The sequence below is a fragment of the Monoraphidium neglectum genome (assembly GCF_000611645.1).
Source record: "Monoraphidium neglectum strain SAG 48.87 unplaced genomic scaffold scaffold01252, whole genome shotgun sequence".
Taxonomy (NCBI): Eukaryota; Viridiplantae; Chlorophyta; class Chlorophyceae; order Sphaeropleales; family Selenastraceae; genus Monoraphidium; species Monoraphidium neglectum.
The window spans coordinates 1,361-16,002 of record NW_014012376.1 but is presented as its reverse complement, the minus strand read 5'-3'; the positions used below and the strand labels follow the sequence as shown (position 1 = coordinate 16,002).

The 14,642-nt window shown below is 66.7% G+C and overlaps 4 protein-coding genes across 4 annotated transcripts; 2 read left to right on the top strand and 2 right to left on the bottom strand.

The window, feature by feature from the left end:
• Positions 1-894: 894 nt before the first annotated feature.
• On the bottom strand, positions 895-1,084 carry MNEG_7196 (hypothetical protein; the record flags this gene model as incomplete). Its single annotated transcript, XM_014044334.1, has 1 exon — positions 895-1,084. A coding segment is annotated over one exon (190 nt), but the record flags the coding sequence as incomplete, so codon positions are not given.
• A 298-nt stretch (positions 1,085-1,382) lies between these two features.
• On the top strand, positions 1,383-5,565 carry MNEG_7195 (tRNA uridine 5-carboxymethylaminomethylmodification enzyme mnmG; the record flags this gene model as incomplete). The annotated part of the gene is made up of 7 exons (XM_014044333.1): positions 1,383-1,386; positions 2,015-2,133; positions 2,367-2,841; positions 3,018-3,516; positions 3,758-3,948; positions 4,231-4,365; positions 4,679-5,565. The coding sequence occupies 7 exons, from the start codon at positions 1,383-1,385 to the stop codon at positions 5,563-5,565; spliced, it is 2,310 nt and encodes a 769-aa protein (XP_013899787.1).
• A 3,762-nt stretch (positions 5,566-9,327) lies between these two features.
• MNEG_7194 (Zinc finger matrin-type protein 2) lies at positions 9,328-11,417 on the top strand (the record flags this gene model as incomplete). Its single annotated transcript, XM_014044332.1, has 6 exons — positions 9,328-9,423; positions 9,613-9,684; positions 10,057-10,134; positions 10,467-10,569; positions 10,835-10,896; positions 11,169-11,417. The coding sequence occupies 6 exons, from the start codon at positions 9,328-9,330 to the stop codon at positions 11,415-11,417; spliced, it is 660 nt and encodes a 219-aa protein (XP_013899786.1).
• A 721-nt stretch (positions 11,418-12,138) lies between these two features.
• Positions 12,139-14,314, bottom strand: MNEG_7193 (hypothetical protein; the record flags this gene model as incomplete). The annotated part of the gene is made up of 3 exons (XM_014044331.1): positions 12,139-12,528; positions 12,915-14,208; positions 14,307-14,314. 3 exons carry the CDS (start codon positions 14,312-14,314, stop codon positions 12,139-12,141), a joined length of 1,692 nt encoding a protein of 563 aa, XP_013899785.1.
• Between the last annotated feature and the right edge of the window lie 328 nt (positions 14,315-14,642).

The following is a 14,642-nucleotide window of genomic DNA, read 5'->3' as shown; positions in this document are numbered from 1 at the left end:
GTTTGGGGCACAGGAGGGTGCTTGGAGTGCCCGAAACGAGGCAGATGAGCGCGACCACAAGCCATGTGGACACCACAAGCCGTCTAGGACCCAGGCAGCGGGGTCAGGTGACAAGCAACCTGCGTCACCAGAAGCGATTGGCGCGGCCACGCTGCGCCCCCGCCAAGCTGCTGCGGAGCAACCAGCGGTTTGCCTACGCGTTTCATGACAGTGTAGCAGCAGCTGCCCCGCGATCGGTGCCACCCAATGCGACCCTCGCCAGGCTGCCGTCAATGCGCCCTGCGCAGCCCTGCATCCCCACGCCTGCACCCACCCCGCGACAGGCTGTTGAAGAAGGTCCCCTTGTCCAGCTTGTCATCGCCGCAGTCGCTATGGGCGCTGAAGTGATTGAGCAGCACCTGCAGCTCCGTCGACGAGAAGCTGCGGGGAAGGCGGGCGGGGGAAAGTGGTCAGGGGAGGGTGTGCGTGTGCGGTGCAGCCGCGTCCAGCCGCCGCACGTCATCCAGCTGCCAGGGCGTGTCCCTGCCGCCATGACCAGGGGCTGTGAAAGGGGACCGGGGCTCACTGGGTCGTGTCCTGCAGGTCCTGCAGCACCTTGCGCTGCCACACCTTGCCTGAAGAGGCATATGAGCGAGCATGCAGCGAGGGGGTTCCGGGGTGAGGCGCCACGGGGCGGGTGGCCAGAGGGGCCAACCAGGCAGTGTGCAGCACCACCATACATGGCCCTTGGCTTGAGCAGTATGAGCCGTGCCAGCAATGCCCATGCATTCACATTCAGCCACCCTCAAAACCTGCGTGGGACGGGAGGACGAGACCCTGCCTGGTACGCTGGCTGGGAACGCCAGCGTAAGCCCCCGTGGCTCCAACTGTCTCTTGCTTCCCGCATCCACTCACCCAGCGTCTTCATATGGGATCCTGATTCGCCCGTAGGCGATCCAATGGAGCCCTGAGTCTCTAAAGGGGCAAACGCCACACGCAGTGTGCCCTTCTGGCCCCCCTGGCCCACGCTGACCAGCCTCTCCAGGCGCCGTCCATCAGGTGAAGCTGGTGTTTCAAAGCTTGGTTGCGTCTCGATGGAGCCCATGATGCTGCTGCACAGGAAACCGATCTGGTAGCTGTCTTCAGTAGCGCTGCGTCAGCATGAAAGCATTATAAACCACTGAACAGGTAATGAACTTCAAATACAGGCAGCGTGATGGGCGTTTAAGTATGGCGGGCGCGTGGGCGGCGGTCCCGGATGGACGAAACAACGGTGTATGTGTCCACGACTTCGAGCAATATGTTTTGGGTGCTGCTGTTGGCAGTTCTTGCAGTGTTGCCATGGCAGGGTCCCCAAAACACTGGCGCTACCCGCTAGCTGATGTCACACTCCAGCCCCTCACATGGGTGAGACCAGCAGCCAACACAGCCATGAACAGGTAGCGATTGAGGCCGTGAGATCATTGTGTCATACAATACAGGCACTAGCTCGTTGTTTTTGGGGTTGCCACAGCTGTGTGCCGTGTGCACCATCGTGGGAATGAGGGAGCAGGCACTTGACGCACTGGTCACCCTTGCTCACCCCAGTCACCCTTGCAATGGGCCTTCGCTACTGGGTCATGTTGAGCCGATAGACTCTCCATGTAGAACTCGTACTTGATGGGTACCATGTGCGCGCGCTGCAGCTGATCTGAAAGTAATGTGGCGCGAGGCCGCCGGGAGGTTTAAGGCCAAGCTTGGAGCGAGTTTGCGCCGCAGCTTTACGTCTTGTGGTCTGGATGCCGACGTTGTGGTCGTGGGCGCTGGCCATGCAGGTGCACAGGCAACACATGCGCCAGCGTGGCACTGCGCCGCAGCCAGCAGCACGCACAAGTCGCGTATGCGGGGCGACTTCGCCAGCCTCCGCAGAGGAATGTCTCACGGCGGTTATAGCGTCCAGCGCGGCAGCAGGCAGCGACTGGCTGCAGCTCAGCAGCGGCAGACGTGCTGCCCGGACGACCCTGCACTGCCCTGCACTTCCCGTCCCTCCTCGCAGGCTGCGAGGCCGCGGCCGCAGCCGCCCGGCGGGGGGCGCGCGTGCTGCTAGTGACCCCCAGTCCAACCACCTCCATCGGCGCCATGAGCTGCAACCCCAGCATTGGCGGCGTCGGAAAGGTGCGCCGCAGCACATTCCAAGGAGTCGAATCGGCCTGACCGCCCACACGGCCGACGAGGCGCCACCCCGCCCTCGCGGCGCGTTCAGCCGCCGCTGCCCTTCCTCGTCGGGCCACGCATTCGGCGGGCCTCATTCAAATGGGCGCCCCCGCCCCGCACGTCTTGGCGGCGTTGGCGTGCTGCACTCGCACGCGACTCGCACGTCGCACCCACCAAACCCCCAATCACCCCAGGGCCACTTGGTGCGCGAGGTCGACGCCATGGGCGGCCTCATGGCGCGCGTGGCGGACGCGGCCGGCATCCAGTTCCACCTACTTAACTCGGCCAAGGGCCCCGCAGTGCGCGGGCCCCGCGCGCAGATGGACCGCGCCGCCTACAGGGCGGAGATGCAGGCGGCAATCTATGCCATCGCCAACGGCGGCAGCAGCGGCAGTAGCGGCAGCAGCGGCAGCAGCGGCAGCAGCGGCAGCAGCGGCAGCAGCGGCAGCAGCAGCAGCAGCAGCAGCAGCGGCGGCGGCAGCAGCGGCAGCAGCGGCAGCAGCAGCGGCAGCGTTGAAGGCGGTCCGGGTACGGCGGCTGCAGCTGCGTTTGGAGGAGGGGGTCGCGGGAGCCTGGTGGTGGTGGACGGCGTGGTGGATGATTTGCTGCTGGAGCACGCGGCTGCGCCCGGCGGCCGTGCGGCGGCGCGCGGCGTGCGGCTGGCGTCAGGTGGGCGCGAGCAGGCTTGCCGGCGTGGAGGCGGGCACGCGATGCGGGGCATCTGCTTGGCGGATTGCCAGCTTGCCGCTTGGCACCTCGGGTTGAGGCTGCGCCACGCACGCCCCTGTCATGTGACCCTCGATTACCTCCGTTTTACGGCGCGCGGCTGCCTATTCCATTCCCAGGGGAGCGCCTGCTGGCGCGCAGCGTGGTGCTCACCACAGGCACCTTCCTGAGAGGCACCATCCACATCGGTTCGAAATCTTTCCCAGCCGGCCGCCTCAAAGATTCCGCTGCTGCAGCCGCGGATGCGGGTTCAGCAGCGGCGCCGGCTGCGGCCTCTCACGCGGCCACCGACGCCGCCGATGACGCGGCCGCGCACGGCGGCACGGCGCTCGCGCGAACGGTCGCGGCGGCGGGGTTCCGGCTCGGGCGGCTCAAGACGGGGACGCCGCCGCGGCTCGACGCGCGGACTGTGGACTTTTCCGGGATGTCCCCGCAGCCAACGGACGACGCACCCGTGCCGCTGTCGTTCGCCAACCTGTCGACGCCGGGCTGGCGGCCGCGGCTGCCGCAGCGCTGCAACTGGGAGGCGCGGACGACGGCGGCGACGGAGGCGCTCGTGGCGCGCTGCGTGGCGGCGGGGCGCGGGTGGCTGCCGCCCGAGGGCGTCGCGGGGCCGAGGTACTGCCCGTCTCTTGAATCCAAGGTTGCGCGCTTTCCAGGGCGCACGCACGCGGTGAGCGGCCGGCCACAGCTGCATCCCTAACGACTAGCTGGCTGTGCGCTATCCTCAGCAACTCTCCTTACCCAATGTTTTGGCACCGGCGGGGCCGTGGTGTTTCGTGCATGCCGCTTGTGCTTGCTTGCACCCGCCCGTCAGCGCCGAAGGTCGCTGTCGCCCGTCGACGCACCTGCCATGCAGCAGCCGCACAACGCGGCGCAGCGCCACGACCGCAACAAACCCCCAGGTGTGGCTGGAGCCGGAGGGCGTGGACTCCCATGTGCTGTACCCAAACGGTCTGTCCTGCTCACTGGAGCCAGAGGACCAACTGGAGATGCTCAGGACCATCCCCGGCCTGGAGCACGCTGCCATGCTTGCGCCGGCGTATGCAGGTGCGGGGCAGGGCCTTGGCAGTGATGGAGGGATGTGGATCTTGGGGGGTGGTTGGAGGTGGCCAAGGATAGCGGGTTGAGGGCACAGGCGTGCGTGGCGACGGCATGTGCGTGTGAGTATCAAGTGACTGCGCATGTGCACAGTGGAACCGCGCTTCGCCGCATGCGTGTGCGCATTTACTGCGTGACGCGCTGCGCCTGCCGAGTTCCCCTGCCCCGCTTGCAAGCCGGGTGCGCCCTCACAACGCGATGCGGCCCATCTTGCGCCACCCCCGCCCGCAGTGGAGTACGACTACGTGGTCCCCACGGAGCTCACGCACACTCTGGAGGCGCGCCGCGTGGCGGGGCTCTACCTGGCCGGCCAGATCAACGGGACCACGGGCTACGAGGAGGCGGCGGCACAGGGCCTGCTGGCGGGTGAGCGCGGCGGCCGCTGCACTTCCTCGCGTTGGAGCCAGAGGGACGCGGACTCGCAGGCCTGTGGGGCGGCAGTGCAAGAAACGCAACGCTTCGGCACATGGAAGTCGCGCGTTGCCTTGGCCGCGTGGCGCCGTGGTCATTATTGTGTGTGTGTGTGTGTGTGTGTGTGTGTGTGTGTGTGTGTGTGTGTGTGTTTGCATCACAAGCCTGATCCACTTGGACGCACTGAGGGATGGGGCCGCGGAACATCGCAGATCCGTCGCGTCCCTCACCCGCCTGCACATTTCCATCCGCGTCCCCCCACCACCAGGCGCCAATGCTGCGCGCCCCGACGCCCCGCTGATCCTCAGCCGCGCGGACGCCTACCTCGGGGTCATGGTCGACGACCTGGTCGGCCGCGGCACCTCGGAGCCGTACCGCATGATGTCATCGCGGGCGGAGTACCGCCTGAGATTACGGCCCGACAACGCTGACATCAGGCTCGGGCCGATTGCCGAGGCGGCCGGCCTGCTGAGCAGCAGCCAGGCCGAGGCGCTCGCGGAACGCAGGGACGAGGTGGCGGCTTGGCGGGGCGCGCTCGAGCGCGCGGCAACGCCGCCGGCGGTGTGGCGGTGGCGGGGTCTGGCGATCGAGGGGGGCGGCCACAAGCGCGTCAGCGCGGCGCAGCTACTGGCGTGGCCGGGGGTGGAGTTGCCGGCGGTTGTAGCTGCAGCCCTGGCGGCCACATCGGACGGTTGCGCTGTGGAAGCCACGCAACCGGACGCCCTGGCCGGTAGCAGCGACGGGGGCGCTGCGGAGCTGGCGGCGCTGGCGGCGCTCCCAGGAGGCGCGCTGCGCAGCGCAGCGGCTACGGCGGCGGCGGACGTGCTGTATGCGCCTTACGAGGCGCGCCAGGAGGAGGAGATCTCGCGGCTCCGCGCTGACGAGGCGCTGGAGCTGCCTCACGATCTGGACTACGGCGCGGTCCAAGGTTTGTCGTCCGAGGAGCGGGAGGCGCTGGCGAAGGCTCGGCCCGCGACGCTCGCGGCGGCGGCGCGGGTGGCGGGGGTCGGGCACGGGGGCCTGACGGCGCTGCTGCAGGCGGCGCGGCCGCGAGCGGTGCGACCGCGGGGGCGGGGGCTGGAGCCTGCTGGAGCCGCGGGCGGCAACGAGCCGCAGCTGTCCCAGCTGCCGCCGAAGGTGGCGGGCAAGCCGTAGGCGGCCGTGGCTGCTGCTACTGCTTGCTGAGTGCACGTTGACACAATAGACGCTCCTTAGTCTGTTCACGGGCAGCCATTTGGGCGAAAGTACGCCTGCTTTGCCGGCTGCGCTGGCGGCGTGCATAGTCAAATGAATCAGACGCCGTGCTGCATGTCGCAGCCTGCATGCCTGCTTGTTTGACATTTCTTCAGCTGCAAACGCTGATTCTATTCACAGGCTGCAACGCCTGCCGCAGGAGCAGTAGCGTCAAACAGAACCCACTCACCCCCATCATCAGCCACATCCGAGGCGTCCATGTAACAAGGCTTCGCTAATCTCAACTGCACCCACAAAGCAAGATACCCAGCTACATTCCAGTCATGATTTGAGTAAAGCGCAAGGCATCAGACACAAGGGGCAGGCCAGCCAGAAGCGTGCGCAGATCACAGAGCCCCCCTCCGCGCCGCCGCGTCCGCCCGCTGCGCACTGCTCAGCGTGTCGACCCTCGCCGCCCTCACCGGCGCGAGCGCCGCCACCGCCGCCGCGCACGCTGGGCTGCCCCTCAGCCCCGCGCCGCCCAGGGCCTCGAGCGCCCTGAATCGCAGGTCACTCAGCACCTGCGCAGTGGTGAAGCCGTGCACGGCTCGAAAGGCCGCGCCATGCGCCTCGGGCTGCGCTCTGCTAGACTCTGTCGGGCCGACCGTGCGTGCGGGGTCGGCCGGAGCGGAGGGGTGGTGCACAGACTCATCCAGACGCCTGCGCCGCTCAGCAGCCGCCGCCTCCGCGCGTGCGCGCGCCTCCTGGCGCTGGACCACCTGGTCTTGCGCGACCGCCTGCCGCGCCGCGACCGCCGGGCGCCCCCGCCGGACGCGCGCGGCCGTCTCGGCTGCCGCACGGCGCGCCGTCGCCTCGGCCGCTGCTTGCGCTGCGGCCCCTGCCTCGGCTCTCTGCAGCTGAAATGTGCTCAGCGCCTCGCTCTCGTCGGCCCTCCGGCGCAGCTCCGCTTCGCGTTGGCGCTCTTCTTCCTGTGCCGCCCGCCTGTTTGCCTCGAGATCTCGCTGTTCCTCCACCTTCCGCTGCTCCGCTCGAGCCACCTGCCACTCCTGCACGCAGCCACGCAGCTTTTCACTAGCTGCCTGCCAGCGGACCCGCACTGCTGCCTGCTCTGCGCCCACCGACTCCAGCTCTGCTGCATCTGACAGCAGCTGCTCGGAATCTGCAAAGAAGCTGGCGCGCCGGCGCTCCCAAGATGCCACGAGATCGCGGCGCCGCCGTTGCAGCAGGCAATGCTGCAGGTACCTGAGGTTTCATTGTGGGCGGATCACGCTTACTTAGCGAGCTAGACATGGGAATGATTGAAATCACACCAGGCGGCGTTCACCACATCAGCACGATCATGCTCGGCTCCGCAGGGTTCAGCTCAGCAAGCCTAGCACTCAGCAGTGAGCCAGCGGCTGCTACTGTGTCAACTGCCGCTCACCACCGCTCGTGGTCCTGGATTTCTGCGTATGTCTTCCCAGGAATGAGCAGCGCCAAGTGTGACAGCACCGCTTCCGAGCCGCCGCCACGCGTGGACGTAGCAGCCGCGTGGTGCGCGCGTACTCGGCTGGCATGAAACAGAGAATGGTCGTCTCGCGACCAGCCACCTGCCAGAGGAAGGTGAGTCGCAGAGTGTTGTCCTCTGCAACAGTGTCAGGGCACTTGAACTGGCAGGCGTGCACACGCGCTCGCGCGATGACCAATTGACCTATGTATACGTATCTCACCAGAGTGACCCTGTGCAGCATCAGCGCCAGCAGCACCCAGATCCGCCTCAACCGCCTGCTGCTGCCACTCCCCCATCTGCCGCACATGGTCTGCCGCCATCGCCTTGTAGGCAAGCCTCACTCTCGCTTTGGTGGCCGTAGGCGCCATGACGAAACGGCAAAGCAATGCGTCAAGCTTATCGTCATTGGCAGCTACCTCCCCTCTTTCGCTGCGCCCGCTGCTGCACCTGCTGCAACCGCCCTGCGCTTCGTCCGAGCACCCTTTCGTAGCCTCCTCTTCGGCATCGCCCTTGCTGCTGTCCAGCTCAGCAACCTCAGCAACATCCAAGCTCAAAGCTGCTGTGTCACAGCACCCCTCTGCCGCCAACGCTTGCGCGTCAGCCTCCAGCCTCGCTGACTGGGCAGCCAGCTCCGATCTCAGCTCTGCCGCCTCACGCCTGAGGCATTCGTGCAGTGGCTGCTGCTGTGCGCGAGTGTGACGCTTGCTGCCGCCGCATGCTGCCGCTGCTGGTGCTGCTGCTGTGTAATCGCTGTCGACTGCCGCGCTGCTGGCGGAAGAAAGGTCCTTGACACGACTCAGCATGCTGGTCCTCATCTCCCTCACGGCGGCTGCACCAGCTGACAAGGCGGCTGCATGGTCACGCAGGACCGTCGCCAGCAGGGGGCAGGTGGCAGCTGAGTGTTCAAGCAGCTGCAGCAGCTGCGCTTCCACAGCACGCCTGCGACAGAGAGGATTTTGCGCATGCATCCATTCAACGCGCTTACGCGCGAGACACTGCGAACCTCTGCTGCGTACGGCCTGTGCTGGAGTACATGCAGTGCGCACATACAGCAATGAGTAAACATGTGACCACGGCGACGCCTTCAGGCTTCGCTTACAAGAGCCAGCTGCTGAGGCTCCTACCCTTCCTCTGAGAGGTCTCGTGCCATCGCCAGCCAGGCGCCCTTGCCAGCTGCGGCCCGTGTGCGGCCGCGCTGCTGCCTGAGGAACCCCTGGATCCTGTTGGCCTGCATATTGACCGCAGGCTCCCGGTTCAACAACGCTGTATGCGGAGTCGCTATCAGGCATGCGCAAGCTAAGGGGCGTCACCCGCCGTGCCGCTCCCTCCCTGGGGACTGCAGGTGATTTCATGTGTGTGCCCACATGCAGGCGCACCTTTTCAAGCAGGTCTGGCTCATCTGAGGTAGCTGCAGCCAGCAGATCCAAGGGGGCTGCGGCCTCACCGCGCTGCTGCTGTCGTTTTAGGCTCTTGATCGCGCTGCTGATACCGCTGGGCTCGCGCCGCCGCATCACGCTTGCCTTGCAGCTCAGCAGCTGCGTTGACCGCTGGTTTGACTGTTGAAGGGACCTGACAACTGCGTGATGCCCTGGTGTAACACCGGTATCGCAGCGGTATGCCGGTAGTCACAGGCCTATGCGGTCGAGCGACGACCGTACTGCGGAGTGCAGCGTTGCAGGCGCGCACAGGCAGGGTCGAGCTGCATGGTGTGTGTTCAACGCGTTGCTGCTGCCTTTGAACGGCGCGGGTGTTCAGCAACAATCACATGCACTCGACGTCACACGTGCACCATCGCTGTGCAACTTTGCTCTTCCGTAGCTGAGCTGGGAGAAGCTGGTTGGCAGCTGGGCTTCGCCAAGAGTTGCGTTTGCCCGCATCGTGCCCTTGTGGATGCACACTCGCAATTTTTTCTCGTGTAGTCAGCTCGCTTACGATCACCTCCCCACGCCAAGTTGCGCGATTGCACCCCGCGGCACTCTAGAGCGTCTGCAGGCCACTGCGTAGCAAACAAGCCGTGCGGAACTTTGCTTCGTGTCCTATCACCCCAGCTATTGTAGCTGGCGTCAGCTCAGGCACCTGCGCGTGCGTCGCCGCGCCGCGCCACTGCTGCCTTGCGAGGAGCACAGAGCAGCGCGCCACCAGCACAGCAGCCGCCGCCGTCTCTGCGAGGCGCTGCCAGGGGCATATCCGCCAGCGCAGGCAGCCGCACGCAGGGTCAGCAGCAGGCAGCAGCCATGGGCAAGTCTTCAGCAGCGGGGGTTGACAACACAGCGCGCCGCGTGTGGGACAAGGAGGAGTATGCAGAGAAAGCCGACAAGAGGGAGAAGGAGGTGCGCACCAGGGTTGACAACCACCGCAGCAGCCAGCCGCTTGGCCCGGCTTCCAGGGCAAGCGGGCGCTCGCGCATGCAGACGGCTTGCCTTGCGGCGACCCGTTTTTGAGCCGGGCATGGTTGCGGTGCTGCCGGTCTCGCGATGAATGGAACACGCCACCCTGCTCGACGGTATGCTGCCATGCAGGCGCAGGAGGCGGAGGAGACCGCACTGGACATCAAGAAGCGCAAGCGGCTGGAGCGCGACCCTCTGCACCAGGTAGGGCCTCGCGTTGCGCTGCTCGCCCGGCTCGCTGCCTTCCCTGCCCGCAGAGATCTGGCAGTGGTTTGGGCCCGATTCGGCCCCGGTTCGGCGTCACGTCACGCCATCGGCGGCGGAGCTTGCAACAGGCGTGGTAGCAGTGGCTATCGGTGCCCTCGCTCCTGCCACGCCAGCCGGGCGGCAAGGGGCACTGCGCCGGTGTTTCTTGAGGCCTTGAGACGCCCGCGCCTCACAATTCCCTGACATCTCCCCCTATTCTTCCGCTGCTCGCCTGCCCATGCCAGACACCCACTCCCTGTCGTCCCCCACTCGTACAAATTCCAACCCCCGATTGTCCACCTGCTGCCACCCCTCTCAACAAACTCAAAGGGTCTGATCGTGGAGCGGTCGACCCTGAAGATGCGCGAGTACCAACTCGACCTCACGTCGCGCATCGGCAAAGCCCAGGTGCGCGCGGTCGCACGCCTGCGCGCACGCACGCGCCGCGAGCGTGGGGCTCGGCTGTGCGATGGGGCGGGGTTGTGGGTTGGGGCGGTGCTGCACTGCAGGGGTGCAGGATGCAGGACGGCGGGTGGGTGGGACATCACGCGCAGCAGCGGGGTGGCGATTCAAACGTGCTCTGCTTCCGCCATGCTCACGGGTTTCCCACGGTTAAGAACCCGCGCCTTGCGAACGCACACCTGGGCCCCTGCCATGGCTCTCGCAATGCCATGGCCCACCCCCAGATCCCCCCCTTACCAGGCCTCTCGAACCTCCCTCCCCCAACCCCCTGCCGCCAGGTCATCGGCCTCAACACCCCCCTCAGCCAGCAGGCGGGCTACTACTGCAGCGTGTGCGACTGCGTGCTGCGGGACAGCCAGTCGTACCTCGACCACATTAACGGTGGGACCGCGGGACGGCGGGACGGTGCATGCTGTTGTGCTGCGGCGGCGGAGCATGGGAGAGCACCTGCTCTGTCTGGCACCTCCGCCCTCTGCAGCCATGGAGTCGCAGCCTCAAACGGCACCTGTGTTTCACCATCGCATTTGCGCCTGCGTTTAACGACCATTGGCGTTGCCCCTGGCTGCGTCCCCCACTGCTGCGCGCGCACGGCGGCATGCTCCCCACTCGAACCAAACCACCACCATCCCCACGAAACCTCCCCCAGGCAAGTACCACAACCGGGCGCTGGGCATGAGCATGACGGTTGAAAAGAGCACCGTCGAGCAGGTGGGCAGCGGCGCAGGGGGCGGCGCGCTGTGGTGCGGTGCGTTCTGCGATGGGTGTGCTCAAACGCGGGTGTTTGCGCCGCGGCCCCCGGGAATGTCCCGCCCCACTCGCAAACTCTCAAGCACAAAGCAGCCAGATACAGCGTACGCCGTTGGCGCCGCAATGCATGTTTGTGCACCGTATGGCGTCGCAGCGTCACCACGCACTCTTCCGCGCTCCCAAGACGATGCTTTTCGTCCTGGCCCACACCCCGACATCCCGCTTTACCCCAGGTGAAGAACCGTTTGAAGATGCACAAGGAGACTGCGTCCGCCTCCAACCCCGAGGACTACCTGCCTGACGGCATCGACCGCCGCCTTGCAGAGGCTGAGGCGGCCGCGGAGCGCGAGCGGCAGGAGCGGAAGCGGGCCAAGAAGGAGGCCAAGCGGGGGGCCGAGGGCGAGGGCGAGGAGGGGGGTGGCATGGACCCCGACATGATGGCGATGATGGGGTTTGGGGGGTTCGGCTCCAGCAAAAAGTAGACGGCGGGCGGCAGCGCGGCCGGAGGCGGGGTTGCTTCAGGGCGGCTGGCTGGTCGTGGGTGTTCGCCCGAGGGCCAGCGCTAGGCCCTGTATATCCAGGGGCGATGTATGTGCCAGTCAGCCGACCAGGTCGAATGCGGCTGGGTCTGGCTGGGGACGATTTGTGGTGCTGTGCCGACCGCCCCCAGGCTGATGTACCCGGCAGCGCTCAGGATGCACGTGTGACCGTTTGTCCGTGGCTGGGCGTGAGCGTTATGCTCGGGAGTTGGTTTAGGCATTTGACAACGAGCATTGCATGTCAAACGCGGTTATTCTGTTCCTGGCCACCTGCTTGCCCCTTTTTTTCCTGTATGGTGTAACCCTCCCTCCTGGACCAGAAATGCTGGTGAGAAGCAACCAGGTTGTTATGCTGGCTGGCTGTAAGCACACCCGGCTGGACACTGACTCTGGATAGATTGGTCACAGCCATGCGCATCCCAGTTGATGACAGGCAGCGCCTGAGAACGTATTACATGAACAGGAATGACATGATGGAATGCTGCGTATGCCAGCAGCCGCAGAATTGCGGCATCAAGGGAATGCAATGCACGCAAAGCGAGCAAACAAAAAAGAGGCGTTCTGACTTCCCCCACCCGCCACCCCATGCACCAGCACCCGGGAATAGCAGCAGCATCGCATGCCTCTGAAATTAACCCACGATCCACGGCACCCCGCGGCAAAATCAGGAGTCCGGCGGCGGCCCGGGGTCAAACTGGCCCACCTCGGGCCGCCGCCCCTCCTGCACCGCCGCCTTGACCGCCGCCACGCACGCCGCCAGCTGGTCAACGCACGGGCCCCCCAGCCACCGCTGGTACGCGTTGGGCGACCCCTCGTTGAAGATGCGGCAGTTCTGCACAATGAGCGCCACGTCGGTCCAGAAGCGCCCCCACGACGCGGCGTCGTGGACCTTGGGCTCCGCGGGGCGGTGGGTCTCTGACGCGTACCGCCGCTTGGTCAGCTTGTGCCTGATTTCCTTGAGCCACATGGGCTGCTGCACCAGCTGGTTGTACATGGTGGCGTAGGGCCGGTCCATGCTGTCGCGAGGGTCATCCAGGAACGCCGCCTCAGCAAACTGACACAGAGGGAGGCGAGAGCAGTGGTGGCAGCGGTGGCGGTGGCAGCAGATGGGGGCTAGACATGAGAGTTGGGAAGCCAGCTAGCGGGACACAATGGTCGTGCGAGGGTGCGGCATACGCATTGTGGGAACCATGCGACCGGGCGGCCAAGGTGACCGGGGGTTCGGCGAGGGTGCCAATGGCGCGAGCCCCAGCTGCCGGGGCGCAGCAGGCCGGGGCAGTGAGGGGTACCAGGGAAGACACTCAGGTCCTGGAAGGTTGCCAAGAGCTGTGCCGCATGGTCAGGCCAATGCATCAGCCGCTGATCATGCGGCCGCGCCCATCCCCCTCCCCTCCCACCCCCAATTTGTAATTGCCCTGGTCCCACTAAGTCCCCCCGCACCTTCTCGTCCCAGCTGAGCAGCGCGTCAACGGCCATCTTCATCCGGTGCTGCAGCGCGGCGTCGCGCTGCCGCGCGTCAAAGCCCGACAAGCTGCGCTGCAGCGCCGCCAGGTCGTCGCTGCCGCCGTCGCCGCCGGCCGGGGCCGGCTGCCTGGCTGCTGGCCCGTCGTGCGAATGCCGCCGGTCGGGGCGCGCCCCAAGCTGCTGCTGCTGCTGCTGCTGCTCGCGTCGCTCCTGCTGGGGGCCGTCGTCCTCGCTCCCCTCGGAGCCTGAGCCACTCGCCTCCTGGTCATCGGACCCCCGCTGCTGCTTCCGCGGCAGCCGCTTCTGCTGGCGCCGCTGCTGCTTCTGCTGCTTCTGCTGCTGCTTGGGCTTTGCAGCCGCCTTGGGCTTCTTGGCGGGCCGCTCCTCCGCGCCCCAAGAGTCGTCGTCCGAGTCCTCTGGAGGCTCCTCCTCCTCCTCCGCCTCCTCCTCCTCCTCCCCAACCACCGTGCCTCCATTGGCTTTGTCAGCCTCTGGGCTGTCGCGAGCCCGCTTCTGCTGCTGTTGCTGCTGCTGCTGCTGCTGCTGCTGCTGCCCCGCCGCCGCCTGGGCTGCTGTGCCTTGAGGAAAGGCCACTGCCACAAGGTCAGCGGCAGGCGGCGACACCCGCTCGGCCAGCTTAGCCTGCTGCTCCTCCTCCTGCTGCTGCTCCTCCTCCTGCTGCTGCTCCCGCTGCTGCTGCTGCTCCCGCTGCTGCTGCCGCTGCTCCCGCTGCTGCTGCTGCTGCTGCTGCTGCTGCTGTTGCAGCCCCTGAATGCGCCTGGCCTCTTCTCGCTGCCGCCGCTGCTGCTCCTCCTCCTTTCGCCGCTCCTCCTCCTCGCGCTTTTGCTTCTGCCGCCGCTCCTCCTCCTCCTGCTCTTGCGCCTGCCGCTGCCGCTCCTCCTCCTGCTGCTGCCGCTGCTGCTCCCACTGCTCCTGCCGCTGCCGCGCCTCCTGCTGCTCCTCCTCCTGCTTGCGCTGCAGTACCGCCAGCCGCTGCAGCTCCTGATCGCGCTGCACCCGCTCGCCCTCGCGCACGCGCCGCGCTGCCTCCGCCGCCGCCTCCTCCACGGCGCGCGCCTGCTGCCGCCTCGCCTCCGCCTCCCGCGCCTCCCTCTGCTGCCTGCAGACGGCGTCCACCGCCTTGGCCACGACGCCACCGACATGCTTTTCGAAATCGGCCTCGAAAAACTCGGAGAGCTTGTGGCGGAACGCGGCTAGCAGGTGGGGGGGCGGCGGCGGCGCCCAGACGCGCCGCTGCGGCAGAAGCGCCCTGGCGGAAGAAGGGGGGCCGCAGCAGGGGATGAAGTGGCGGCATTGAGGGTGGAATAGCGTTGGGCCGAATGAGTGATGTCTTACGCACGGGCTAACGTGGGCATGACGCAAAAGCAGGAAGCGCGACCCGCTCCTTCACCAGCATGCACGACATCCTGACACACCCCCCTGCGCCTCCCAACCTCTCCACGTGCCTACCCCCGCCCCTGCCCACCTGCGCTGGTCGACGCGCTCCCTCTCTGCCTCGCGCTTGCAGCTGGAGCGCCGCTGCTCGATCGCGCGCGCCGCCGCGACCCATGGATCCGCGCTTCCGGTGTCAGCGCCGCCCGTCTGGGCCGGCTGCGGCTCATCGGCCGCCGCGGCGGGTGACGCGGCCGAGCCGAAGCGCGCCGACAGGCCGCCCAGGAAAGCTTCGACGCCACTGGCCGCGAG